The sequence below is a fragment of the Panicum virgatum genome, chromosome 5K (genome assembly GCF_016808335.1).
Source record: "Panicum virgatum strain AP13 chromosome 5K, P.virgatum_v5, whole genome shotgun sequence".
NCBI classification, from domain to species: Eukaryota; Viridiplantae; Streptophyta; class Magnoliopsida; order Poales; family Poaceae; genus Panicum; species Panicum virgatum.
Genome location: NC_053140.1, coordinates 57,655,051 through 57,680,943, shown reverse-complemented (window position 1 = coordinate 57,680,943; position 25,893 = coordinate 57,655,051). Strand labels below are relative to the sequence as shown.

Here is a 25,893-nt window from a genome sequence, read left to right as displayed (position 1 = left end):
GTGTAATTTTTTTCAATATTTTGGGTTATTTTGGCATTTGCCATTTATCATTAGCATTTGTGGGATTTAAGAGGCAGCCTCGAAATTTTGTGTTTTGTAATCCATAGAATTTTTTGGGCATATTGACATTTGACTTTTCTCATTTCCATTTCTGGGATTTGAGAGGTATCCTCAAACTTTTTATTTCAATTTTTTAAACTTTTTATCCTGATAATTACTAAAAATATTCTACGTACAATACAATCATGTAACATTTTCAGTGTACAATGTACTGTAATTTATTCAGATTTTAGGTGTAATTTCTTTTTTCTTCAGTTTTTTGGTTTACTGTGGCATTTGCCATTTGTCATTTGCATTTGTAGTCATTTGTTTATTTTATTTGACATTTGACTTTTCTCATTTGTTTTTTTATGAATTTTTGGGCATTTTTGGACATCCTTAAACTATTTATTTTATTTTTTAATTTTTTTACCCTAATAGTTACCAAAATAATCTAGTTACAGTACAGTCATGCAAAATTTCCAGTGAACAATGTACTGTAATTTATTTAGATTTTAGGTGTAATTTTTTATTCAGTTTTTTGGTTTATTTTGGCATTTGCCATTTCTCATTTGCATTTGTGGGATTTAAGAGGCAACCTCAAACTTTTGTGTTTTGTAATCCATAGAAATTCTTTTTAGTAATTTTGACATTTGACTTTTCTCATTTGCATTTCTAGGATTCAAGAGGCATCCTCAAACTTTTATGTTTCCTAAACCATATATAAGATTTGGGGTTTTTTATGAATTTTATTTTTATTTGTTTATTTTCCTTCTTTTGAACGCACGGATTTGTTAATTATTTTTTGTTTACCTGTTTTTTTATTTTGTTTTTGGGATTGCACTTATATTTTTCTAGTTGATTTTTTGGGACGTTGGATTAAAATCCGGTAGTTAAAAAATTTGTGTGACAGATGTGTCTGTTTCACTCGATTTTCCCTGGTAGCATATTTGTGTGATTTGACATCCCAAATCACTTGAGTGATGGAAAACTCCAAATCACCCGAGTAAGCAGTAGACAGTCCCTTGGGTTAACATTTATTGTTTCAACATTTTTTTTCTAGTATAAATATTGAATGGACCATTAGCTGGGTTTTGATGGCTGATTATCCATCTTCTACAAGACGTATAGGAGCCCTCCAACGCCGACTAGCATGCCTTTTCCTTCGGTTTTGGAGAGCAGCAGATGCGCTTCAGATTTTTCCTTGCCGTCCCGGAGTTTTCCAAGCAATGTTCGTGCGAGTCGTGGCCGTGAACTCGTGCCTTGAAATTCGGAGCACACGCGGAGCATGTTCTTGAGCCATCGTTATTCTACTGGCAGCTCGAGTCAACGACCGGACCGGATAAGCCAGCACCTCACCTGACTCTTCAGCTCCTGCACGCCAGAGGCTTTAGCTGCGACTTGTTCGGACCAGATGGCCTTTGACTTGTTGCGTTTAGCGTTTGCTTTTTTTCATGCCCATCGGCACGGCATCATCTTAGTTTGGTTGGCGACAGATGTTGCACGGCTACGAGTCAAAAAGTAAAAGAAAGACCAGCGCCGATCCATTTACCACTGCAGATCCTAACGCCAAGTTCGGCAAAACAGAATCGGACGCCTGATTTGGTCGTCGAGAAATGGGTTTGGTCACGGTTTCTTCAGTAACCCTGTTGGCTGTTTTTTTTTGTTGTTGAAGAATTTAACCCTGTTGGCTGTTGCAGAGGACTGTCTGAATTCAAGGCCCCTTTGGGAGGGCTTCGGGGTACTGTATCACCCCCGGAGCCGGCGCCGGTGAAGCTACGTTTTGGCAGCTTCACCTCTTTTGTAGTTCATTTTGGATTTTGATTTTCGTTTCGGCTCCTTGCTACAGTATAGAACAGTACAACTACAGTAGTATTTCTGTAGCATGAAGCCGGAGCCGGCGGGAGCGAAGCCCTCCAAAGGGGGCCTCAGTGTCCTGAGCTCGCCAGGAACACCACTACAGTTCGTCGCCAAAGTCCAATCCTACGTAATACCACAATTGTCATCCATCATATGCACGCCTGCTGACTGCTGAGGCCAACTAACCGAGGGGAAAAAAAAGAGTTGGAACCATACACAAGAGCATCCAGACATATGGATGCAGAGCAAATCTGAACCATTAACAAGAAGTAACCATTTTTTTCTGTATACGATATATATACATCTCTTCAGAACCGACCAGAGGAGGTTCAGAGCAAGGAAGCAAAAAATGGTGTTGTGAAAAAAGGAAACAAAAGAACTTGAAGAATCTCTAAAAGCCGTTTCACTTGTCTGTGGAAACCACAGGCCGGCTACAGTCTGTCTAGTCCCCTAACTACAGAGCAGCTGCAGGAAGGGTGTCCACTCTTTCGTGAAACCCCGCCAGGCTCACCGCGCCGCGCGCACGCCGGCGGCTCAAGCTCAACTCAGTGGCCCCCGCCTCCGCTGCTGGGCCCCTGGGGCAGCATCTCCATCAGCGCCGACACCACCGCCTTGTAGGCCGCCGACCCCGCGCCCGCCGCCGGGCTCGGCGGCACGGGCCTCGCCGCGTCCGCGCACCGCGCCGCCAGGCCCAACGCCACCACCGCCGCGAGTAACACGACGGCGAAGAGCGGCAACGCGCGGCGGCTCATGGTCGCCAGGCTCCGCTCTTGCTGCCTCGCTGTGCTCGTGTCTCTCGGTCTCCTTCACGACCACGAACGAAGAGTGTGCCGCGCTCTGCTCTGCTCTGCTCTCTGCTGTGGACACACACCGGAGGAGGCAGCTGCGCGTTTATATAGAGCGCGCCGCGCTAGGGCACGTACGTGGTGTGTGCGCGGTGTGCCGGGTCGCCGGCCGGACCCTTTTCTCTCTCTGTATTTTTTCTTCTTCTCACCCTGCACTACCCCAAGTCTCCGATTTTCAGCCAACTAGTTGAATTCTCCGTGCAGGAATGCTGACCCGTTTTAAACGCTGTTGCTGTTGCTGTTGGCTGCCGGGAATCACGAACAGGTCAAGAAATCAGCTCCACATTAGAACGGATTTTTTTTTCTTCGCTCTTCCTCTTCTCTTCTCCCCACGGCCACCCAGCACACTGATGCGTGCGTTGGATACTTGGATTGGACCAGAGAAACGGTCAAGTGTTTGCCACGCTCGCTGCCACGAAGGCCGCCCGAATTTTCGGCGATCCTCTCACGGGCGGCACGGGGGATTCAGGCCGGTGCACCGGCCGGCCGGCCGGCCACCGCCTCCACCCAGCCGCCTGATGGGAACCCGCCCGGAGCGTGCAGTGGAGACGGTTGGGGACTTGGGGTTGGGGAACCGAGACCGCGGCGTCTCAAAGTCCAACACGCACGCGCGCTTCCGTTCCGGTTTCCAACGCCAGGCCGCGCGCGGGCACGGGCGTGGCGGGCAGCGTTGGAAAGTCAAGGCGGTTGAATTCACAGGCAGCCGGAGGCCCGGAGCTCGCCCGGGTTGACACGCCAGCGTTGAGCTCACCGACTCCTGCTCATCTTCTTTCAGTTGCCTTTTTTTCCCCTCCAGTTTCCAGTCGTGATACTGATACGATGCCAACCGTGCAACGGAAAGGCACTGCTGGTCAGCAAAACGTCACCCGTTTATGAATCCCTAGTTTGACATTAGATGAAGTTTGACAGCAAAACGGAAGGACAAGCATGCGTGCAAGCAAGGGCGCAGCGCAGGAGGAAAATATGCACGGTTCAGCAGCATTTTGTCCTGTCAAAGTACGAATTCAGACTCTAATTAAAGACAAAACGAGTAGTAGCTCTGACCAACCTCCGGCCATGAGACCGAACCATCAGAGATGGCATGCACTGACCACTGAAACCATCTCATAAGTCATAACATAAACGGGGGCGTACCAGTCGCACACGAGAGCACTGACTTGGACTCGCGAACGGCCACTGCATGGAAACTTCTCAGAGTCTGAACACATGTAACGACACCAACACAGGGGGTCAAAACCATGAGGGTGGAAACTTCAGACTTTTTCAATATACTAGTAAAGCGCATGGTACGCACGTATTTTTAGGATAATGTATGAAACACGTCTCAAGCTAGCATGTGCAGCTCAATTTATCTTTCTCTCCGTCAGATTTGATTCCAAATCAATTTGGATAGTGACAAATTTTAATTTCACTCATTTCATTACTAACTAAGAAAGGGGCGTTCCTCGCAAAAAATAATAATAAAGGAGCACTGTTAGCCAATTAACTAAAAAAAGAAATAGTACTAACCTCTTTCTTTTCAATTTACTTCTATGCTCTTTCCTGGTTAACCTCACTGTAGAAAGCTGCTAGTTATATCTCCATGGATAACAGCTCTCAACCTCTAACTTTACACCTGTATTTCTTTGTTCGGCCTCTATGCTCCTTTTTCTCAATCATAGTGATACTATGCTTCAAACTGCCCATCTCTTCATATTTTGGGGCTCGATATTTTCAAAGCACTTCTTTCCGAGCAGTCTTAGTTTATTGTAACTGCTTGGATTCAGTTTGAAGTCGCTTAGTATGCTCTTCAAGTCTCTATTCAAGAACCTTGTCCTCTCTAAAAGCTACAGTTTTCACTGATCTTGTGCTTTCCAATTCTCTTTAATTTAGATTAGTATATTAAAGCAAGATTAATAACATTAACCAAATAATTGTAATGATACAAGAATGTACCAGCAACACATTATGTTCACTTCAAATATTGCCAGGATTTAGTAGACATTTCCGTTAGTTGCAACGTAAGATAAAATCATTTGCACACAATTGCCCAAAACACACGGTCCAGAACTCAAGTGATGACACTTTGATTTATGATCCACATCAATTACTTCTAAAATGGGCTTCCAGTTTGTGCGCAAAACGGGCTCATTTATATGTGAGTTGCATCAATCTTTCAAGGAAAGAGGGCCATAGAGTTATCCTTCAGAAGCTTAACTTGCTCGACGCTTCTTGAATTATCTAGTTACTTATTATGCATCCTTTGAACAAAATCACATAACAAGGTCAGTATAAGATCAGAGAGCCATAGAGTGTATCCATCTTTGTTCCTTCCTTACTTTTATCATTTTGTTTGTAACATATTCTTGTGCTCTGACAAATACAGAATACCAAAAAATTCCATTTTTTGTGACAGCAATGGCTATCGATACCAAACAACAGAAAGAAAACAACAGATAAATTAGTGAGTAAAGAAGTGCTGAATTTACCTATGGAGCATCCTGATACATGTAGGTTATTTCAGATGTTGGGATGGATGCAGTTGTAGAAAAATGTAGAGTACCACAGAGGCAGCCAAACCTCCATCTCCGAACGGCTGTAGCACACCGTGGAAGACACCTCCTCCTTTCTTGCTTGCTTTGCTCTTCCTTCCAATGAAGCACAGCAGCAAGCAGCCTCTTCGTTCTCAAGTAGACTGAACACATTTGCATACTTACTTAATTCCAAGCACCTGCTACAAGTTCCACATGGAATATCCTCCTCTGCCTCCCAAATCAGAGCAAACAGAACAGAATGCCATCATTACTCCTTCCGCTAATTTCCACGAGCAAGCAAGGTCGCAAACACAACAGCCGGCCTGCTTCTTCCCCAACCTTTCTCCTCCCCAGAACTCTAATCCACTTCCTCATCCATCCAATCCACAAAGGCAGATTAGGCAAAACCATCAGCCCTCCATCCAGGCCAGAGGCATCGCGTTCGGCGATTTTGGTAGCTGCTGCTTTGGCCACGCGGGCAGCAGCGCTTGATCGAGCATCATGGCGCGCGCGCGTGACGGACGTGTGCTCGCGGCTGAGCAGCGCCCACTGGCACACCTCCTCGCGCATCATGTCCCTGCCGAGAAGGCAGCACGTGCGGCGAATCCGGTGACGGCTGCAGTGCGCTCGACATACTCATATGGTGGTTGGTGGCAAAGATGAGCAGCTCAGCTGGAGGACGTGATTTCTATATATGTACCCTCCCTTCCACCTTACTCTACTTGATAGGTGGGTCCACCGTGAGAGGTACGGCAGATCCGATTTAAGTGAGAAATATTTTTAAAAGTTTTCATTCGTTATAGTTCATATAGTATTGATATTGTATGCAAAAAGGGCTCAAGGTGAGTAGTGATTTACATCAATTTATAGCTACCTGTACAAATGTTACTCGCAGGGGAGAATGCCGAGAATGTTGCAAGATTCAATACTCTTTAACAAACGGGGTGCACTGGAGTTTTGAAGACACAATGGAGAAATCGGCGGCTATACTATCTTCCGGGGGATGAGATTTTGTCAGGCCTGCTGAATCGACAAGAACGGTGCAATCTAATAATCCTTGGCCCTCCTCCGCAGCTCATTTAGCTCATTCTCAATCTCGAGGTCGGAGAAGGGGCGTGCTGCACCTGAGTTGTTCACTGCTGTTCTACCCGGAGGAAGCTCCCCTTTCTGTAGTTGACATAAAGAAATGTGCGTAAGAAGGGGGAAAAAAGGAAAACCAAAAACACAGAATGAAATTTGGGCCACATGGTTATAAATTATTCACTTGGCTTGTTCCGACAATGAAAAGAAAGGCAACGGACATAATGTCAGGGTGCAGGTTTTGTTCCGCGGTATTGTATGTTATACCAGGTACCGATTTATGTCAGTATGATGAACACCACAGAAACAACTTTTAAACATGAAGTGCACCATGCAGCTCGACCATACTTAACAAAATTAATTGAGATTATAGATTATGAAATTAGGAAACATCAATATTTTTAGAGGGGCCCAAAAATTTTATGGTCAGCTGAACAATGATTTTTACAAAGTCCTATGTCTCATATAAATCAAAGTAGATCACATTTTGTTATCTTGTGCATGATAAAACAGATAAAAACAATGGAAAATAGATCGTTAGCTTGAAATTTTGTTACTGACGATAGTCTGAGCATCCAATAACAATACGTACCAATGAACTTCCAGATAGTTCCCTTTTCATTTGTGCAAGATCATCATCGACAGATGAAGTCTCCAGCAATGCAAACTGTGTACAAATAAATAGTCATAAGCAGATGTGGCTACAACAACAGAGTTAAACTTCGTGGCATCCAATTTTACCTTCCCTTCTAGATCATCAGTTGCTAACTGACCAAGTGCCTCTGCTTCGGACTCCATCGCCATAACTGACAATGCCAAATGTGCAATTATTTTCATGAACCAAAGATTCAAATGATTTCTCATGAAGTGTCACTTGCTGCAAATTAACTCAGCCAAGAAGAAAAGGCAGTGGTAGATATCATTCCTCAACATAGAGAAGGCATGTAACCTTTAAGAAGCCAACACATGCAATGCAAGAAGATGAGACAGTTGTACTTTGCCAATATTATAAATAGTGACAGATCCTGGAAAATACCAATCAAAATATTGCTATCGAAAATGTGAATATGTTTAAAAAGTATCAGCGCTAGTACAATAGTAAAAAGATACATATGTATGTGTCGTCTTGGTGAATTTTGACAGTGTAGCTGCCAACAATTTACACCATTTCCTTAAATTTAGCTGATATGGCGTATGGCGTACTTTAAATGTTTGGCAGCTAACAGATTGACAATAATAGTGCATGAGTTTGTGGTGATGGCGGAGGGCGCAGGAGACACTCATCAAGGGCAGAAATTGGCTGTTGGATAATATTATGGCAACAATATTTTGCGGCTTGAGTTATGGAAGCCTCTAAACGTCCATTGGATATGCTCTAGCCGAAACCATGACAGGGCATTGCATGTTAACTACTTGACCTCTTGCAGTTTTAATCTACATTTGACACATAACATGTCTCTAGTCTCAACAGGAACTGGGCCAGCACACCCACAGTGCAAACAGGTTAGATAAGTAATAATAATAGCCAAGGGGATACAACCTTTTTCCTCCATTTTCTCAAATGCTGAAAGGGCACTACTTGTATTTACATTACCCAACATTTCACTCACTTTTGTTGCCGTCCTGAAGGGTGGGAAAATGTCAGTGCATCCATAATACACAGGAACAAAACAGTAATTAGCAAACAATAAATGCATACTTGGCTGATTGAGCACGGGCTTTTAGGGTATCCTTTTTCTGCTTGGCCTCTGCTATCTTACTCTCAAGAAGCTGCAGAATGGCATACTCTATAGGTCAGGACAGATTAGCTAGTGATTAAAAAAAAAGTGAAATAAGCACCTTTCACCATTTGTGCCACATGGGTCCAATCAAATAGACAAGTAGTAGTGGCACATAATAAAGATTGCAGTATAGGCTAATATAATAAGCTCACCTTGGTATTTGAAATCAAATTTTCGACTACACCCCTCTGCTGATCAAGTTGGGCCTTTAAGGAGCTCGCATTATCCTAAGGAAATAATAACAACAACAATAAAAGTGTATAAGGAATTTGATATGTTAACTTAACCATTGTACTTGTAATATAAGACTAAATATTACAGACATGTTATTGCTAATTTGCTAAACAGAACGATGAAAAGCCAGCAGAACCTTTTGTACTGCACAGCATCCATGTGAGCCAATTAAAAAGTAAAAACTAAGTTGCAGACAAAAAGACAAAAAGTGTGATAATGGCTGACATTGACCCAGAAATCTAGATTTAGATAATACATACAGCATACGATTTACGGCGCTTGAGGGCTTCACGGGCAAGATCCTCATCTCCCTTTTGAAGAGCGAGCTGAGCCCTCCGATACCTACACTTTCAGAAAAATGTAGATCATTTACCGTAAAGCAAGATGGCAGAACCCAATGTTTGTTTGCAATTAAACATAATATTACCAATCACCAGAAGCTTGTTCAGCAGCTTTGTATTTGTTCTCAAGCCGCTTTTGAGATGCCAAGACCTTCCAAAACCACAATCCATGTCAGCAGGAGAATGCAATGGAGCAAGGATGATAGAACCGGATTTTCATTCTGTGAATGCAGTGAGTGTCTAACAAATATAAGAGGCAGCAAACTGACGAAATGTGAGGGAACAGGAGTGGGAATGACAATAGAACAGAAAGTAGTCGAAAAGACAGACTTGTGGCAATGGAAATTAAGAGCATGTGTTGTCAATGATGCAGTTTATTATTGACTATAATCACAACAAACCTGAGCAGTGGCTTGACGCATCTTTGTTAAATCATCATTCATCTCGAGAACCGCCTGATCTAGGATCTTTTCGGGGTCTTCAAATGTACTTAAAACAGCATTTGCATAGGACTAGACAAACCAGAGAGCCAAGCGCTTTAGACAATCATAAAAAAAAGGAAAAAAAAATCTATTGATGACATAGTGAAGGAACAATATCACTCACCTTGACAACCCTAGATAGTCTATCAAAGAGGTTGGCATTGCACTTAAATCTGTTGACATTTGATTGTCGTATGCGCACAACTCTAAGTGAAACTGCAGAGCAAGAAATAGGCAAATTAGCATGTGCATTGAAAACATTGACTAGACAAATGGAAAGCATATTTTCTGAAATTCTAAGGTGTTCCCATAATCATCAAAATGGTTTCACCAAGCAACCATCCCACATAATGAAAGATAATCAAAGGCCATTTATGTTTTTTTTTAGTTTGTGGGATAGCATTTTTCAGGAAAACTGTGGATAAAAAATGAGCCCCCCCCCCCCCCCCCACACACACACAAAAGTGTGGTACATACAATACTATAGCATTGATAAACACAATTAGAGGTAGAATCAACATTCCCCAAAACCTTCAACTCGACAATAGGAACTTCACTTTGCATCTATAACCTGGGTCATCAACAAATCATCAGGACTGATTAAGTTCTGCCGATAGGGACAACAGGATACCATTTTATCAAGAAATGATGTGTCTTAAAATTTAAACATAACCGATAGAAACTGGAATTATGGTTTTAGGCTCATTTTTTCTCATAATGGTGCAAACAAGTTGAGCCTTTACAGACCTAACATTGCAACCTTAACAATTAACAACCACCACATAATTGTTCGTAGCAACAAGCTACTTCAAACCATCATGGAACATGACGTGAGTACACAATACGGGGCAGCAAGGGCAGTGACATCCACAGTCTATGTTGGCACTGAATCAACAACAGCATCACGAGCTACAAATTCTCAAGTTTGCCACTGCGAAGTGTAGCTACCGTCTACCGACCAAGCATGCTCCAAACTACCAAATGAACAATGGAGCGCGCTAATCGAATTTGCAACAAAAAAAAAACTCATGGAGCAACCTCTCCCGCGAGCACGGATAAGACGGGGAAGCGGGATACGACACGAATTCGGGGAACGCACCACTGCCGTTGAGGAAGGAGGTCCTGAGGGCGGCCCGGCGGAAGCTGGCGGAGGCCGGCGGCGGCGCGAGCCTCAGGCTCGTCGGCGGAGCCCTAATCTCCATCGATTCGGGCGGGGGTCTAGCCGAGAACGAAACGGGGAAATTATTTTTTTTCCTCCTTTCTTTTTCTGCTTGGTATTTCGATTCGCTCTATCTACGAGGGTCGAGTTCGTGTGGAGAAGAGAGGCGATGGGAAGAGACAGCGATCTCGGGTCGGGTCGAATGGTTTCCATTTCCACGGGAGACGGTGGAATCGTGGAAGCCCAATACATAGATAAGCTTTGGGCGATTTTTTTATTTTTACATTTTTCAATTTCGTTTTTTACAAAAATATATTTTCGTTTTCGAAATTTACATGTATATACCCCGGCCTTCCCGCTACGGCCGTCACCTGGTCGCCCGGCTGCACGGCGGCAGGGGGTTTTCTACAATTTTCAATGGTGAAATTTTATGTGCCGGCCCCCATGCCGCCCGGCTGTCGGGCGGCCGGCTCCCCCTCCCTTATTTGGCGACATTTTCTTCACCGGTAATGACAACCACGCAGTGTTGTGTGGTTCCTAATTCCAAGACAGCTTTTCGACAAAGTAATAAATCAACCACAATCAACGCTGCTCTTTTCCTGATGCACCCAAAACAACCGTTGACAAACTCAAAATTGCACGGGAATGGCTAGACGAACATCCACTTGTTGGCTGTGAGTTGGATTTATTACTCTATTTCCGTTTGAACGTGGCCCGTTGTCATGGTGTGTTGTTCTTGTGGGGGATATCTGGTGTTGGCAAATCATTTCTTGTCAAGCACTTTTAACATGGTGACTGCACTCGGGACACCAGATTGGATCAAGTACGGTTGGGTGAATGTATCCCGTCCATTCGATTTAATGGACCTCTCATGGAGCTTGCTTTTGGATTTGAATGGTGGTTCTCTCCAAGACGGCATGTCAGTGATGCAAGACCCGATTCAGGGGTGCCATGAATATCTACGTAATCATCGATGCATAGTTGTTATCGACAGTCTGCGGTCTACAGAAGAATGAGACTTGATAAAAGCTGTCTTGGAACTAGGAACCACACAACACTGTGTGGTTGTCATTACCGGTGAAGAAAGTGTCGCCAAATAGGGGAGGGGGAGCCGGCCGCCCGGCAGCCGGGCGGCCTGGGGGGCCGGCCGCCCGGCAGCCGGGCGGCCTGGGGGGCCGGCTGCCCCGCTGCCGGGCGACCGGTCCTCCAGGGGCCGGCGCGCAAATTTTCACCATTGAAAATTGTAGAAAACCCCCTGCCGCCTTGCAGCCGGGCAACCAGGTGCCGGCCGCCCTGCAGCGGGTGTCGGCGTTCCGACCCGTGGGGCCTGAATCCCAACTAGTAAATGCTGCGTGTTTCCTCGTCCCAGATGATGATGCAAGAGGCAATCACAGTAACGCACAATTTATCCTGGTTCCGGCCGTGGGGCCGTACGTCCAGCAGAGGGGGTGTGCGAGGGCACTGTATTATCTTGCACCCGAAGTAGGGGATACAAGCGAGGCGAGAGAGGGAGAGAAGCTCCCAAGTCTCTGCTAGAGGTGGAGTTGGTTGAGAGGAGTGCTCAGTCGTGCTGAGAGTCCTCTGAGGGGGAGTTCAGAGAACTTACTTCCAACCTTTGATCGGAGAGAGTCGATCAGCCCCTCCAAAAGGAAGCCCACCCTCTCCTTTTATAGTTGTAAGGAGGGGCGGCGTACATGAGTGTAGGGGCGCGAAAGTCGTCGTTTTCCCCTGAATCGCGGGTACAGTGGTCGAGCACTGTAGAAAGTGTACTGTGGGAAGGCGGCGCGCGTCGCTGTCGTCCTGGGCTCTGTCCCTGGCCCTGCGAAGATTGTGCCGGTCGTCCCGCAGTGTCCCAGCGGTAGTAATGGCGTGGGACGGTCCCGGACCCCCTGGTCAGGGTGCGAGCGTGCGCACTAGAAGGTCCGGGGGCGCGTGGAAGTCCCGGACCCCACAAGAGAGAGGTCCGGGGCCCTACCCACGCATGCAGAGTGCCCCTCTCGGGAGGACACGTGCCATCGCCAGACCCCTTCCCCTGCGGGAGGTGAGTTCGGATGGTTGATGTCGGCGGAACAGTAACGGGGGCGGCGCCAACTTGTCTTGTACCGCGTTGAATGCTCCATAGTGCTGCTACAGCGGCTGGGGTGGCAGAGCGGTGACCGGGGTCAGTGGACGGGACGCCGGTCACATCCACTGCGGGAGTGGCAGTCTGACGCCGCCCGTCCTTTGAGCCGTGGCGGAGTAGCTGGCCTTTAATGCCTTCGTACGGCGGTCGGTTGGGCGGCGGGGCCATTTGTCTCTTGTGCCGAGAGATGGCCTCGAGCGAGGCGGAGATTGGCCACCCGCTCGAGGGCAGGTCCGCTGTCCTCGAGCGAGGCGGAGATTGGCCACCCGCTCGAGGGCAGGTCCGCTGTCCTCGAGCGAGGCGGAAATACGATTGCGCGGTCGAGGGTCTCGAGGGGAGCCCTCGAGCGAGGCGGAGATGAGTGACCCGCCCGAGGGTATAGATCCGCTACCCTCGAGCGGGGCGGAGTTTGTTCGGTGGGCCTGAGAGGGGCCCTCGAGCGAGGCGGAGATTGGCCACCTGCCCGAGGGGGATGTGGCTGGGCCACATGCTGGACTTCTTTGAGTCCTTTCCTTTCTTCTGAGGGAGAAATAGGCCGTGGGCCTTCGTGGGCCCAGTTGCCTTAACATGTGTTTGTGTTTTTGAAAGTGGTTTTAGTACCTCAATTAGGGTGTCCCTAATTGTGGCACCCGACAGTAGCCCCCGAGGCTTTGGTCGAGTCATGGGATTCGTCCAAAGGGTAATTCGGCAGTTTCTCCCTTGACGTGTCTAGTCAAAGTCGTGCACCCACTGGGCGTGCCTGAGCGCGGGCCCGGCAGGTGTGACAACACGTCGGTCGGGATAGTACACCCGTGGGGGGTGTGCTTCGAGGCGCGCGCCTCTTTGTTTGTTTGTTTGAAGGACAAGACGTGTCTGCGCGCTGAGGGGGGCCAGGGCGACGATGGCGCCTGCTGCTCGGCAGCTGGTGCTTTTGTCGGGCTGTCCCGCGCTTCAGGGCATAGTCCCTGGCTTCCCTGGCGGCTTTGTGGCGCGCCGTTCGAGGGCGGTCGGCCTGAGCCGATGCTGCGCCCTCAGCGTCCAGGGGCTCAGCTCCGCTTTATTTCGTCCGGTCGCGTCTCGGCGTGGTGACTGAGGGTATCTTTTGCTCGTGGTGCGCTGTGTCGTCACGGGCGATACAAGCCACCGCTCTTCGACAGGCTTGAAGCTTTACGCCCGGCGCAGCTATAAATAGGGATCGTGGGGTTCCCTTTCCTCTCCAACCTCCCAGCTCTTTCTTCCAGCATTGCCCAATTCTTGTAATGTTTCCTTTGCCTTTTTGTGACCGCCCCCCAGATGGGGTGGCCTGGCTTTTTTAGGCTTTTGGTGCTAGAAGAATGCTTGCGAGCGGTTGGGGAAGACCGGAGTGGGCGTGCGCACCATCCCTCAGCTTCAGTGGGATCAGCGGAAGAGCATTGGGCCCGTGGAGTCCTGCTCCTGCGATGTCCCCTAGCCTGAAGGGGGATGGAGACGCCTGACCGGGGCGCTGGCGCCAGGTCCGGCGGCCGTTTTTCGCATCGTCCCCCCCCCCCCCCCCGGCGACAAGGTTGCTCTCGGGGAGACGGTGCGGAGGGCGCTATCCGCCAGCTTGACCCCCCGCATGGTCTTCGGTGGAGGAGACGCTAGAAGAAGGCTTGCGAGGAGAGCGTCCCGCTGGACCCGTGAGGTCTGGGGGCTGCTTTTCGCATCCCTAGCAGCCTCGCCGCTGCGTCAACTAGGGGCTTGGTGCCTTTCTTCGTCGCTCGCTCCTCCCCAAGACAGGGAAAATTGCCACATAGGTGGCAAGGTGTTTGTATCTTTCGATGGCTTCGCGCCGGTGACCCTTTGTAATCTTTACTTGCATTGAGCAATAAAGTCCCCTTTCTCCTCCGCGGGGAGGATTACCGAGGGTATAGGGGTGTACATATAGTTACGACCCTCGAATATATGTGAAGTCTCCTTCGCGGGGGCGCGTCAGCGCACCCGCGGGTGTAGCCCCCGAGGCCTTGGAGGAGCGTTTGTGCTCGTCCAAGGGCTACAAACGTCGTCCCACTGGGTAGCTCTACTGGGATGGCCGTCCAGCGTCTTTTTCAGCCGGCATCGGTACTTTTTCAGCCGGCCTCGGCACTCTTAGTGATGGTACGGCGATCTAGCGTTCAGCTTTAGCCGTTAGGGGGACGTACGCTAATAGCGGTGGGTTCGGTTTTACGCGTGGAGCTTCATAAGTGATGGTTGTCGATTTATTCGAGGGTGTGGTTTCGAACCGTGGTGTGCGAGGAGCCCCCGAGCCTAGGCCCGTGTGAAGGCGTCCAGGGGAAACCCTCGACTTTAATTACGACCCTCGTCGCCCTTCCGCAGGGAGGAGGGGTGAAGCGCACCATGCTACCCATGCCCGGGCCGCGAGCTATGGCTGCTTCAGTGAGCTATTAGCGGGTTGTTCAAGTGGACGTCCGTGCCCCGTTCGATAGGGGTCGGCTCGTGGTCCATAGACACGTCTCATAAAGCGCTCGCGAGGGTTCGCTAGGCGGGGCTCGAACCCATTCGGTAGGGTTCGAGGGCTCGATGCTCTCCCTCGATGGGATCCCCCTTCTAGGCACCCTCGACTGGCCTTGAACACTATGTAGGATGTCTCGAACTCCGCGTTCGAGGGTAGCTTGTACGGCACATCCCAGCAGTCCCTGACTCTGGTGATCTGGGGCGCCTGTCGAACCCCCTGAAGGGCCAGGCTTCGACCCCCTGATCAGTAAGGCCTCGAAATGCGATTCCTTCGAGGGTAAAGAGACCTCATGGAGGAATATTCCGTCGTGATCTGAAAACGTCGCAGAGTCCTGAGCCACGCGTGTGCGCGGGTTTTCCGCCGGTAGCGGGCGGCGTGGCCCGATTTGTGCGGCACGGTGTGGGCGCGCCCTTTCAGGCGACAGCCTCGGGCAGACGAAGCGGCGTGGGCGGCGGCTGACGGATGGGATAGCGCAACAGTCGCGCCGCGCCCGCCGGTTACCGTGCCGCATTTATTGCTGCGCGCGTGCGTGGGAGACTCCGCGGCCGTGGGGCCCACCCGTCAGTGATAGCAAAATCTACCGCACTGAATGCGGTAGATTTAGGCCGTGGCGGTGGGTGCGCCCCCCGTGGTAAATAAATATGAAGAGAAAGGGGGCGTTTTGGGTTCACCTGTCCATTTGCCTCCATCCAGCTTCGCCTTCGCCTTCGCCTTTTCCGCCTCCGTTGCTTCCTGAACCCGTAGCCAAGAGCGAGAAGGAGAAAGGAGAAAGAGGGAGAGAGAGACTTAGCCACTTCGGAGCCTTCCTTTCCCCATCCCCCCTTGACTTTCGGAGATGTCGGACATCCAGGAGCCCTTGCCATGGGGGAAGTCCTCCGCCACCGTGGCCGTGTTGGAGCAGCTGGTCGCCGACAGGCTGTTGCCACGGAACCAGGACTTGGGGGCGCCGGCGTGGATTTCCCCGCGCCCGGACGAGACCGAGCCGAAGCCCCCGCAAGGCTATGTCGTGAGCTTCGTGCGCCTCCACGAGCGAGGCTTCGGCGTTCCCGCCAGCAGGTTCATGCGGGCCTTATGCGACTACTACGAGGTGGAGCTGCATAATTTCAGCCCGAATGCCATCTCGCAGGCGGCCGTCTTCGTCGCCCCCGGTCCCAGAGCAGCGCCTGATCAATCGCCTCCACGCGGAGAAGATAAAGAGGCGGAAGGACGCGGCGGAGGCGAAGGTCGAAAGGAAAAGGAAGAGAAAGGCGGGGCACGACAAGGCGTGCAAGCTTGCTCGCGCGGAGGGGAAGGCACAGCCCGCCACACCCGAGTCCTCGGAGGAGGATGAGGAGGAAGCCTCGGACGCCGAGGACCACGTTCCGAGGGGGGACGGGGAGGGCGCGAGCCCCCCCACCGTTCTACCTGTGGGACGAAGAAGAGGAAGCGACCGTGGCGCCAGAGGAGCCGAGGGCCGCAGGGGGATCGTTGGCGAACCTCTCCCTCGAGGGTGTGGCGCGGGGGTCATCCTCGCCGGCGACCGGCGAGGGGTCTCCTGCGCCCCAGGTGCTGATCCGCGGCCGTGCGGGAGAGGAGTCGTCCGTGCTGGCGGCCTCGAGCCATCGGGCTGACACGAGGGGGGCACCCTCGGGGCAGTCTTCGAGGGACAGCCCGATGCCCCAGGCTCGAAAGAGAGCCACGAGGAAGAGGAGCATGAGCGCTCGATCTGGGTAAGCATTTTGGATTTCGTTTTTTGTTATGTACTTGGTAAATTTCTCGATTCCGCTCAACTCGTGCTTCTTGACTTCCAGCCCCGGGGCCGTTCCCAAGGATGCAGTGCGGCTTGCCCCGGCCAAGGCTCTCAAGACCGGGGCTCGCAGCACTCTGCACACGGCGCCGCAGTCCCCGCCCGCCTTGGATCTCGAGGCGGCGGCCGCTAGGCTACGGGAGGCAGTGGCCCGAGGGGCCCAGGCGGCGCAGCAAGCCCGGGAGAAGGAGGGTGACGCTGGTCAGAGTGACGCCGGCCACCATGGCGCCGAGGCGGCTGCTCAAGCGGCCGACGCCGAGGAGACCGGCCAGGGCAGTGCCGGTGGCGCCGCCCAAGCGGTCATTGATGTGGAGGCCGGTCAGGGCGACACAGATATCGCCGCCCGGCCGGACATAGGAGGAGAAACTGGCAGGGGCGCGCAGGAGCACCCTGCCGGCCAAACTGCGGAGGAGACCCCCCGTCTTCGAGCCTTCGAGGGCCGAGGGCGAGGGTCTCGCAGAAGAAATGGAGCAAGAGGCGCCGGCGGTAGAAGGAGCCTCCATCTCGGAGCCCACCGAGGCCCGAGACGAGGGTACCGCCGCGATAGGGCCCGTGCCCACGGCGCAGGGGGGCGCAACGGCGGTGGTGGAGCTGCCAGACAGCAGCGAGGAGTACGGGGATTCGATGGATATCGACCCCGCTGCTGCGGCAAGCGCCGCCGCACATATTGCCGAGTTCGCGTCGGCCAGCGCGGGCGTGCTCGAAGCGGGGGCGTCGGAGGGGAGCCACCTCGGGGTTATCGTCCCGTCCGGTGTCCCCTCAGAGTTCCTTCGCAAGGAGCAGGAGGAGGAGGAGGCCTGGAACAAGCAGATGGGCGTTGGGCGCGAGATCTTGCAGGCCCTCGACCGCGCTTATCAGCTTCATCAGAACGCGGATTACCAGGTCAGCCAGGTAAATATTTCCCCCCGAAAATTGCTCGGATTTGGTTTTAGCTTTTACGCGTCCTCACCCACACCCTCCCCCTTTGCAGCAGCTGAGGGAAATCTCGCGCCAAAAGAGCGTCGAGATGAACCGGCTGTACTCCCAGATGAGCCAGCTCGGGCAACACAACGCCGAGCTGGTGCTCAAAAACATCGACGCCAACACCAAGATGGCCGATCTGGGAGCGCGTCAGCGGGCGCTGGAGGAGGAGCTGGCGCGGGTTGCTGGTGAGCGGGACGTCCAGATGGCGGCAGCGGAGGAGAAGGCCCAGGAGGCCGAGGCACAAGCTGCCGAGCTGCAGCGCCTTCGGACGGCGCACGAGGAGAAAGCTCGGGAGGCGGAGGCGCAGAGCGCCGAGCTGCAACGCCTCGGCGCCACTCTTGAGCAGCAGAAAGCCGAGCTTCTCCACAAAGAGGTGGCCGTGGTTGCACTCGCCGGGACCCTCCAGGAACAGGGTGTGGCCCTCGAAGAGAGGGAGGTGGCCCTCCAGAACATGGGGGCTAGCCTCAAGGAAAAGGAAGCCTCCATTTCCTCGCTCGAGGAGGCCGCCCGTACCCAGAGGGAGGAGGCGCAAAAGAACATGGCGGGTGAGTACCTTCGATTTCCGTCATTTTGCTTTTTTTCGTGGCTAATGTTGATTTCCTTTGCTCAGAGCTGAGGCAAAAGGTGGCGGATGAGACCGCGGCGAAGGAAGCGGTCCACACCGCGCTCACGGCGGCACAGATGGAGTTTGCTGAGCTGGAGCAGACCGCCGTGAGCGTGTGTCAAGAGCTCGAGGGGGAGGGCGCCGTCTCGGGCAGTTCGGTGATCAGCTGCCTGCGCGCGCTAGGCGGCCGGATTGCCGAACACGCCAAGAGTACCTTCCGCCTCGGTGTCCTGCGGGCTCTCGCCGTGGCCTCGACGCATTACCTCATGGATCTCCAGAGGGTGTCGTCGGGGTACGTCGTTCCCGATGATGCGGATGCGGACGCCGCGTCGGTCATCATGGATGAAGCTGACGCAGCCGCGTAGGGTGGTGAGGGGGGTGCCGTATCCCGGAGGCGTAGGCGGCCCCGCGACTCGGCCAGCCCCGTACCGTGGTTGCTTACGCCTCACGTCCGTTTTTTCCAAGGATACGAGAAGCTCAGGATCGAGACGGAAATATTTCGAAAAAACACTGGCGACTTTTTGGGGACGTTCGGGGGTTCCCCCCGTAGTAGCCCCCGAGGGAGGCTCGGCTTTGCCGAGGGTAAAGCCGAGCGTACCTCTATGTTCGTGTGCGCCCGAGCCCTCGAGGGTCGGGAAGGTTCCCAAAAAGCGATAAGTGAAGGGTGCTTCCTTATTATTTTGGGAAATCGAAAATGCGATTACGAACAATATAGAAATTGCTTGAAATGTTTAAGGATAGAAACGACGTAGCTGTTGTATATTCCAAGCGTTGGTGAGGACTTCGCCTTTTTCGTTGGCCAGCTTGTACGTGCCGGGCTTGAGGACCTCGGCGATTATGTACGGTCCTTCCCATGGAGGTGAGAGCTTGTGGCGGCCCTTGTTGTCCTGCCGAAGCCTTAGCACCAAGTCCCCTTTGTTGAGGTCTCGGCGCCGGACCTTCTGCGCTTGGTACCTTCGTAGGGACTGTTGGTAGCGCGCGGAATGCAGGAGTGCCATGTCTCGAGCCTCGTCCACTTGGTCCAGCGAGTCTTCACGAGCTCGCTGGTTTCGTTGCTCTTGATATGCCATGAGCCTTGGCGATCCGTATTCCAAGTCGGTGGGGAGGATGGCCTCGGCGCCATAGACGAGGAAGAACGTAGAGAAACCCGTAGCTCTGCTCGGGGTCGTCCTCAGACTCCAGATGACTGAGGGTAGCTCTGCGAGCCACCTTCGGCCGAACTTGTTCAGCTTGTTGAAGATCCTCGGCTTTAGTCCTTGGAGGATCATGCCATTGGCACGCTCCACTTGCCCGTTCGTCTGTGGGTGGGCCACAGCTGACCAGTCCACACGTATGTGGAAGCTGTCGCAGAACGCCAAGAACTTCTTGCCTGTGAACTGGGTGCCGTTGTCGGTGATAATCGAGTTCGGGACCCCGAACCTGAAGACGATGTCGGTGAAGAATTGGACTGCTTGCTCGGATTTGATCTTGCCGATGGGTCGAGCCTCGATTCATTTGGAGAACTTGTCGACCGCCACCAGCAAGTGGGTGAAGCCCCCGGGCGCCCTCTTCAACGGACCGACGAGGTCCAGTCCCCACACGGCGAACGGCCACATGACGGGGATGGTCTGCAGGGCATGGGCCGGGAGGTGTGTTTTTCGGGCATAGAACTGGCATCCCTCGCAAGTCCGCACGACGTCAGTGGCGTCGGCGAGCGCGGTGGGCCAGTAAAAGCCTTGCCGAAACGCGTTACCCACGAGGGTGCGTGGCGCGGCGTGGTGGCCGCAGACGCCAGCATGGATGTCGCGGATCAGCTCCTTGCCCTCGGGGATGGGGATGCAACGTTGCAGGACACCCGAGGGGCTACGCTTGTATAGCCCGTTGTCGATTAGAACGAAGGACTTGGCCCGCCTGGCAAGGCGTCGCGCCTGAGCGCGGTCCGAGGGTAGGAGCCCTCGAACCATCCATTCGAGGTACTGAACGCGCCAGTCTCGCGAAGCGGGGGCCTCGTCAACTTCCATTGCTTCAGCCTCGTCCGCGGAGGTTGTCCCGAAGTTAGTATCCATGGGCCCGACCCCGTCCGCCGGGGGGTTCCCGTCGGAGGGTCCGGCGGACGAGGGGCCTGCCTCCGTCGGTTGCTTGAATTCGACGGTGGGCCTGGAGATGTCGTGAGCGAAGATGTTCGGGGGGACGGTGGTCCGCCCCGAAGCTATCTTGGCCAGTTCGTCCGCGTCCTCATTGTACTTGCGTGGGACGTGATTGAGCTCGAGGCCGTCGAATTTGTCCTCGAGGCGGCGTACTGCGTTGCACTACGCCTCCATCTTCGGGTCGTGACAGCTGGACTCCTTCATTACTTGGTCAACGACGAGCTGAGAGTCACCGCGCGCATCGAGGCGTTTGACGCCGAGCTCGATGGCGATGCGGAGGCCACCGAGGAGGGCCTCATACTCCGCCATATTGTTCGAAGCAGGGAAATGCAAGCGGATTACATACCGCATGTGTTCTCCGAGAGGTGAGATGAAGAGGAGGCCGGCTCCGGCTCCAGTTTTCATCACCGACCCGTCGAAGTACATAGTCCAGCATTCGCCCCGGATTTGTGATGGGGGTAGCTGAATGTCCGTCCATTCAGCCACGAAGTCAGCCAAGATTTGGGACTTAATTGCCTTGCGGGGGGCGTAAGTGAGTGTCTCTCCCATTAGCTCCACAGACCATTTGGCGATTCTGCCCTCGGCTTCCCGGTTGCGGGCTATCTCTCCCAAGGGGAAAGATGAGACCACGGTGACGGGGTGAGCCTCGAAGTAGTGGCGCAGCTTGCGTCGAGCTAGCACTACTGCGTAGAGCAGCTTCTGAATCTGAGGATAGCGCGTCTTGGTCTCAGACAACACCTCGCTGATATAGTACACCGGCCGCTGGACGGGCAGAGCTTGACCCTCCTCTTGTCTTTCCACAACGATCACCGCGCTGACCACTTGGGTCGTCGCGGCCACGTATAGATAGAGGGGCTCGCCGTTCGTAGGTGGTGTAAGAATGGGAGCACGGGTGAGCGATGCCTTCAGCCTTTCGAGGGCCTCTTGAGCTTCGGGGGTCCACGTGAAGCGCTCGGTTTTCCTCAAGAGTCGATACAGGGGCAAGCCTTTCTCGCCGAGACGCGAGATAAAACGGCTAAGGGACGCTAGGCATCCCATGACCCTCTGTACCCCCTTTAGGTCTCGGATCGGTCCCATCCGAGTGATGGCCGAGACTTTGTCAGGGTTGGGTTCGATGCCCCGCTGGGAGACAATGAAGCCCAAGAGCATGCCTCGAGGGACCCCGAACACGCACTTCTCAGGGTTAAGTTTTACCCCTTTGGCTCGTAGGCAATCGAATGCGATCCTGAGATCAGCAACCAGGTCGTCCGCCTTCCTGGTTTTGACAACGATGTCGTCGACATATGCCTCTACGCTCCGCCCGAGCTGGTCTCCGAAAACGTGGAGCATACACCGTTGATAGGTGGCTCAGGCGTTTCTGAGGCCAAAGGGCATCGTAACGTAGCAGTACATGCCGAAAGGTGTGATAAAAGAAGTCGCGAGCTGGTCGGACTCTTTCATCTTGATTTGATGGTAACCGGAGTAAGCATCAAGAAAGGATAAGAGCTCACATCCCGCAGTAGTATCTACAATCTGATCGATTCGTGGCAAAGGAAAGGGAACCTTCGGACATGCCTTATTTAGACTAGTGTAATCTACGCACATCCTCCAATTTCCACTCTTTTTCTTTACTAATACTGGATTAGCGAGCCACTCGGGATGGAATACCTCTTTGATGAACCCGGCCGCCAGAAGTTTCTGCAACTCCTCGCCGATCGCCCGGCGCTTGAGCTCGTCGAAGCGTCGCAGGCGTTGCTTCACCGGCTTGGAGTTGGGTCGGACATCAAGAGAGTGCTCGGCGACCTCCCTCGGTATGCCAGGCATGTCCGTGGGGCTCCACGCAAAGATATCAGCGTTGGCGCGGAGGAAATCGACGAGCACCACTTCCTATTTGTCGTCGAGGGTGGCGCTGATCAGCAACGCCTTGTTGTCGGAGTGGCTCGGGTCGAGGGGCACCTTCTTGATACCCTCGGTGGGTTCGAAGCTCCCGGCATGTCGGTGTGTGGAATCCAAGGCCTCGCTTGCCATTTTATCGAGGGTGGCTGCGAGGGCCAAGTCTTCCGCTTGAGCTTCCGCACGCTCAACGCACTCGACGTCGCACTCGTAGGCGTGCTCGAACGAAGAGCCGATGGTGATGACGCCCTTTGGTCCCGGCATTTTGAGCTTGAGGTAGGTGTAGTTGGGGACGGCCATGAACTTGGCGTAGCAAGGACGACAGAGGATGGCATGGTAGGATCCTCGAAACCCCACCACCTCAAAGGTGAGTACCTCCTTGCGGAAGTTGGCTGCCGTGCCGAAGCAGACCGGCAGATCGATCTGGCCGAGGGGTTGGACCCGCTTCCCCGGCGCGACGCCGTGGAATGGCGACTTGCTGGGGCGTAGCTTGTCCAATCCGATCCCCATGAGCTCCAAGGTGGGGGCGTACATGATGTTGAGGCTGCTGCCTCCGTCCATGAGCACCTTGGAGAAGCGAGTGTTGCCGATGATGGGGTCGACAACGAGCGGGTAACGTCCCGGATGCGGGACGTAGTCGGGGTGGTCCTCGCGGCCAAAGGCAATGGTGTCCTTCGACCAGTCGAGGTAGGATGGCGTGGCCTTGGTGACGGAAAAGACTTCGCGGCGCTCACGCTTGCGCTGCCGAGAAGTCATATTCGTCGTCGTTCCTCCAAAGATGAAGAAGGCGTTCTCCACTGGGGGGAACTCGTCATCTCCATCTTTGTCGCCAGCATCCTTCTTCTTGTCCTCATCGCGATGCGCGACGCGGTTGTAGTATTTCTTGAGCATCTCGCACTGCTCGAGAGTATGGTTGACCGGGCCCTTGTGGTAAGGGCACGGTTTCTTAAGCATGTCGTCGAACTGGCCACCACCGCCTCGAGGGGGGCCTCGAGGCCCTTTGCGGTCCGGGGCGGCTGCGAAGGCCTCCTCGGAGTCTTCTGCCTGCCCCGTCCCGCGCTGGTCCGGCGGGACCGGCTTCCTTCCCTTCCTCCCCCGCTTTTGTTTCTTGGCGGGGGCGTTGGGCTTGACGTTGCTGCCCTCCGCGGGCGCATCGTCCTTGCGCTTGCTTGATTTGTCGTCGAAGATGGCACCAACAGCCTCCTCGCCGGCGGCGAAGTTGGTGGCAGCGTCGAACAACTCGTTGGTACTAACGGGTCGGCTTCTCGCGAGCTCATGCACCAGATTCCTGCACGTCGTACCCTCGAGGAAAGCGTTAATGACCTCGACGTGGGTGACGCTGGGGAGCTCGGTGCACTGCTTGGAGAAGCGCCGCACGTAGTCACGCAGGGATTCGCGGGGCTTCTGGCGACACCCTTTGAGGTCCCAGGAGTTCCCAGGGCGCACGTACGTGCCCTGGAAATTGCCTACGAAGACATGGACCAAGTCGGCCCAGCTGTAGATCTGATCCGCAGGCAAGTGCTCGAGCCACGTTCGTGTGGCGTCAGCGAGATGAAGGGGGAGGTTGCGGATGATGACCGCGTCTTCCGTCGCGCCGCCTAGCTGGCACGCTAGGCGGTAGTCGTTGAGCCAGACTGTAGGATCAGTCTCGCCCGAGTACTTGACGAGGGTGTTGGGTTGTCGGAAGCGCGGGAGAAAAGGCGCGGTCCGGATCTCCCGACTGAACACCCGGGTGCCCGGAGGCTCCGGTGACTCATCCCTGTCGTGCTCAGGGTCGAAGCGTCCACCCCGTCGAGGGGTGTACCTCCTGCCGTTGATGACGTTGCGGGCGTCGCCGTCGCCAGCGTGCCCGCGAGTGTCGCGGATTCGCTCCCTTACGGGAACTCTTCCGATGCGCTCGTGTACCGGGGGTGCCCTCGCACCGGGTGCTACGGCTGCCTTGCCCTTCCCTGCTGGGGGTGTGTGCACAGAAACCTCACTGTCCTGGTGCGCAGTCCCAGCGCACTGCTCCGGAGCCTTCGAGCGCATGCGAGACGCAGAACTCTCGGCCTGCTGCACGGCAGCTTGCTCGATGAGTTCCTGTGCCTCGCGGCGCAGGTTGCGGCCCGAAGGTGTCGATGGCTCAGGCATAGCTTGAAGTAGATAAGCCGCAGCGACGAGTTTCTCGCCGGCCGTTTGCAGTTCCGGAGATTTGTCGACGTTGTCGTCAGCCAGGATGCGCTCCCGGGCCACACGTCCCGCCATCCGGGCGTGCGCACCAGGCACGGTACGCTGCTGCTCGAGTGCGGCGCGTAGCTCCTGGGTTTGCCGACGCTGCTCGTCGAGCTTGGCTTGAAGCTCGTTGAGCTGCGCCAGCTGGGCTTGACGCGCCGCTGAACTTGACGAGGAAGGGGCTGCGGGCGGGACCACCGGTTGCTTTGCCCGTACGTCCGCCCCGCCGTCCTCGTCGTTGGCTGGAGTATTGTCGTCTTGCTCGTTCGCGAGGTCCGCCATGAAGCATTCCCTGGAAGGATCGAAATCCCCCTCGCTGGAGTCTTCGGAGCAGGTGAGGCAGTAGGCCGTCGCCAGCTGGAACGCGCGGAGAGCGTCGGGGTCGCGGACCCCGGAGTAGTCCTCGGCCTCCTCGGTCGTGAAGTTGTTCATGAAGAAGTCGACGTCGTCGGCGATCGAGCTCGCCGTCTCGGGGTAGGGTTCGTCAGGGGACGACGCGCTGAGGCTGCGGATCGGCAGAAGATGATGACCCGGCGTATCCTCATGCTCGATGAGGTCAGCGACGGTTGACAAGGCGCGGGTGGCGGCGTTGCGCATCCCGAAGGGGAAAGAAGACACCGAAGTCGGGTCCCCCCTGGGAGGCACTAGTGCTGCCGCAGGCGATGGTGCCGGCGCGGATGACGCCGAGGCACGCGATGATGAGACGGTTGCCCCACTGGCCGCGATGTTGAGTTGCGACACGCCAGCCTCGACCCACGTGGGGGAGCTGTGGCGGGCCGCACGACGCCGCTCCGTGCGTGCTTGTCGTGAACGCTGACCCGAGCGCCTGTTGCGTCGGGCTGGCGGAGTCGGAGCGATGAGGTTGCGTTCGGAGGAGAGGAGCTGCATGAGGTAACCGTTGCCGGTTGCTCTGAACTCAAGACTCCCGAACGAGACCGCGCGTCCCATTGGAAATGGATCCGAAACACCCATAGGGTATGGGTTCGATCTGCTCGCCATTCCTGGAGATCAAGTGGGAAAAAGAGAGAAAAAGTCACGCAGGACCCCTACCTGGCGCGCCAACTGTCGGCGTTCCGACCCGTGGGGCCTGAATCCCAACTAGTAAATGCTGCGTGTTTCATCGTCCCAGATGATGATGCAAGAGGCAATCACAGTAACGCACAATTTATCCTGGTTCCGGCCGTGGGGCCGTACGTCCAGCAGAGGGGGTGTGCGAGGGCACTGTATTATCTTGCACCCGAAGTAGGGGATACAAGCGAGGCGAGAGAGGGAGAGAAGCTCCCAAGTCTCTGCTAGAGGTGGAGTTGGTTGAGAGGAGTGCTCAGTCGTGCTGAGAGTCCTCTGAGGGGGAGTTCAGAGAACTTACTTCCAACCTTTGATCGGAGAGAGTCGATCAGCCCCTCCAAAAGGAAGCCCACCCTCT

The 25,893-nt window shown here is 53.8% G+C and overlaps 1 protein-coding gene across 1 annotated transcript; it reads right to left on the bottom strand.

Annotated features, from left to right (window-relative positions):
- Window positions 1–6,034: 6,034 nt before the first annotated feature.
- Window positions 6,035–10,558, bottom strand: LOC120710358 (probable membrane-associated 30 kDa protein, chloroplastic). Its single transcript, XM_039995988.1, has 11 exons — window positions 10,275–10,558; window positions 9,300–9,391; window positions 9,095–9,205; window positions 8,780–8,844; window positions 8,613–8,694; window positions 8,271–8,345; window positions 8,037–8,107; window positions 7,878–7,960; window positions 7,079–7,143; window positions 6,930–7,004; window positions 6,035–6,424 (listed from the first exon to the last, which is right to left on the bottom strand). Exons 1-11 carry the CDS (start codon window positions 10,375–10,377, stop codon window positions 6,305–6,307), a joined length of 942 nt encoding a protein of 313 aa, XP_039851922.1. The 5' UTR covers window positions 10,378–10,558; the 3' UTR covers window positions 6,035–6,304.
- Window positions 10,559–25,893: the final 15,335 nt, after the last annotated feature.

Excerpts from the sequence above, each read along its gene's own strand:
- LOC120710358 (XM_039995988.1), bottom strand. The coding sequence starts at position 10,377 with ATGGAGATTAGGGCTCCGCCGACGAGCCTGAGGCTCGCGCCGCCGCCG. Across the intron at positions 7,961-8,036 it reads GCCCGTGCTCAATCAGCCAA|GACGGCAACAAAAGTGAGTG; the intron begins GTATGCATTTAT and ends CCCACCCTTCAG. Across the intron at positions 6,425-6,929 it reads AACTATCTGGAAGTTCATTG|AAAGGGGAGCTTCCTCCGGG; the intron begins GTACGTATTGTT and ends TGTCAACTACAG.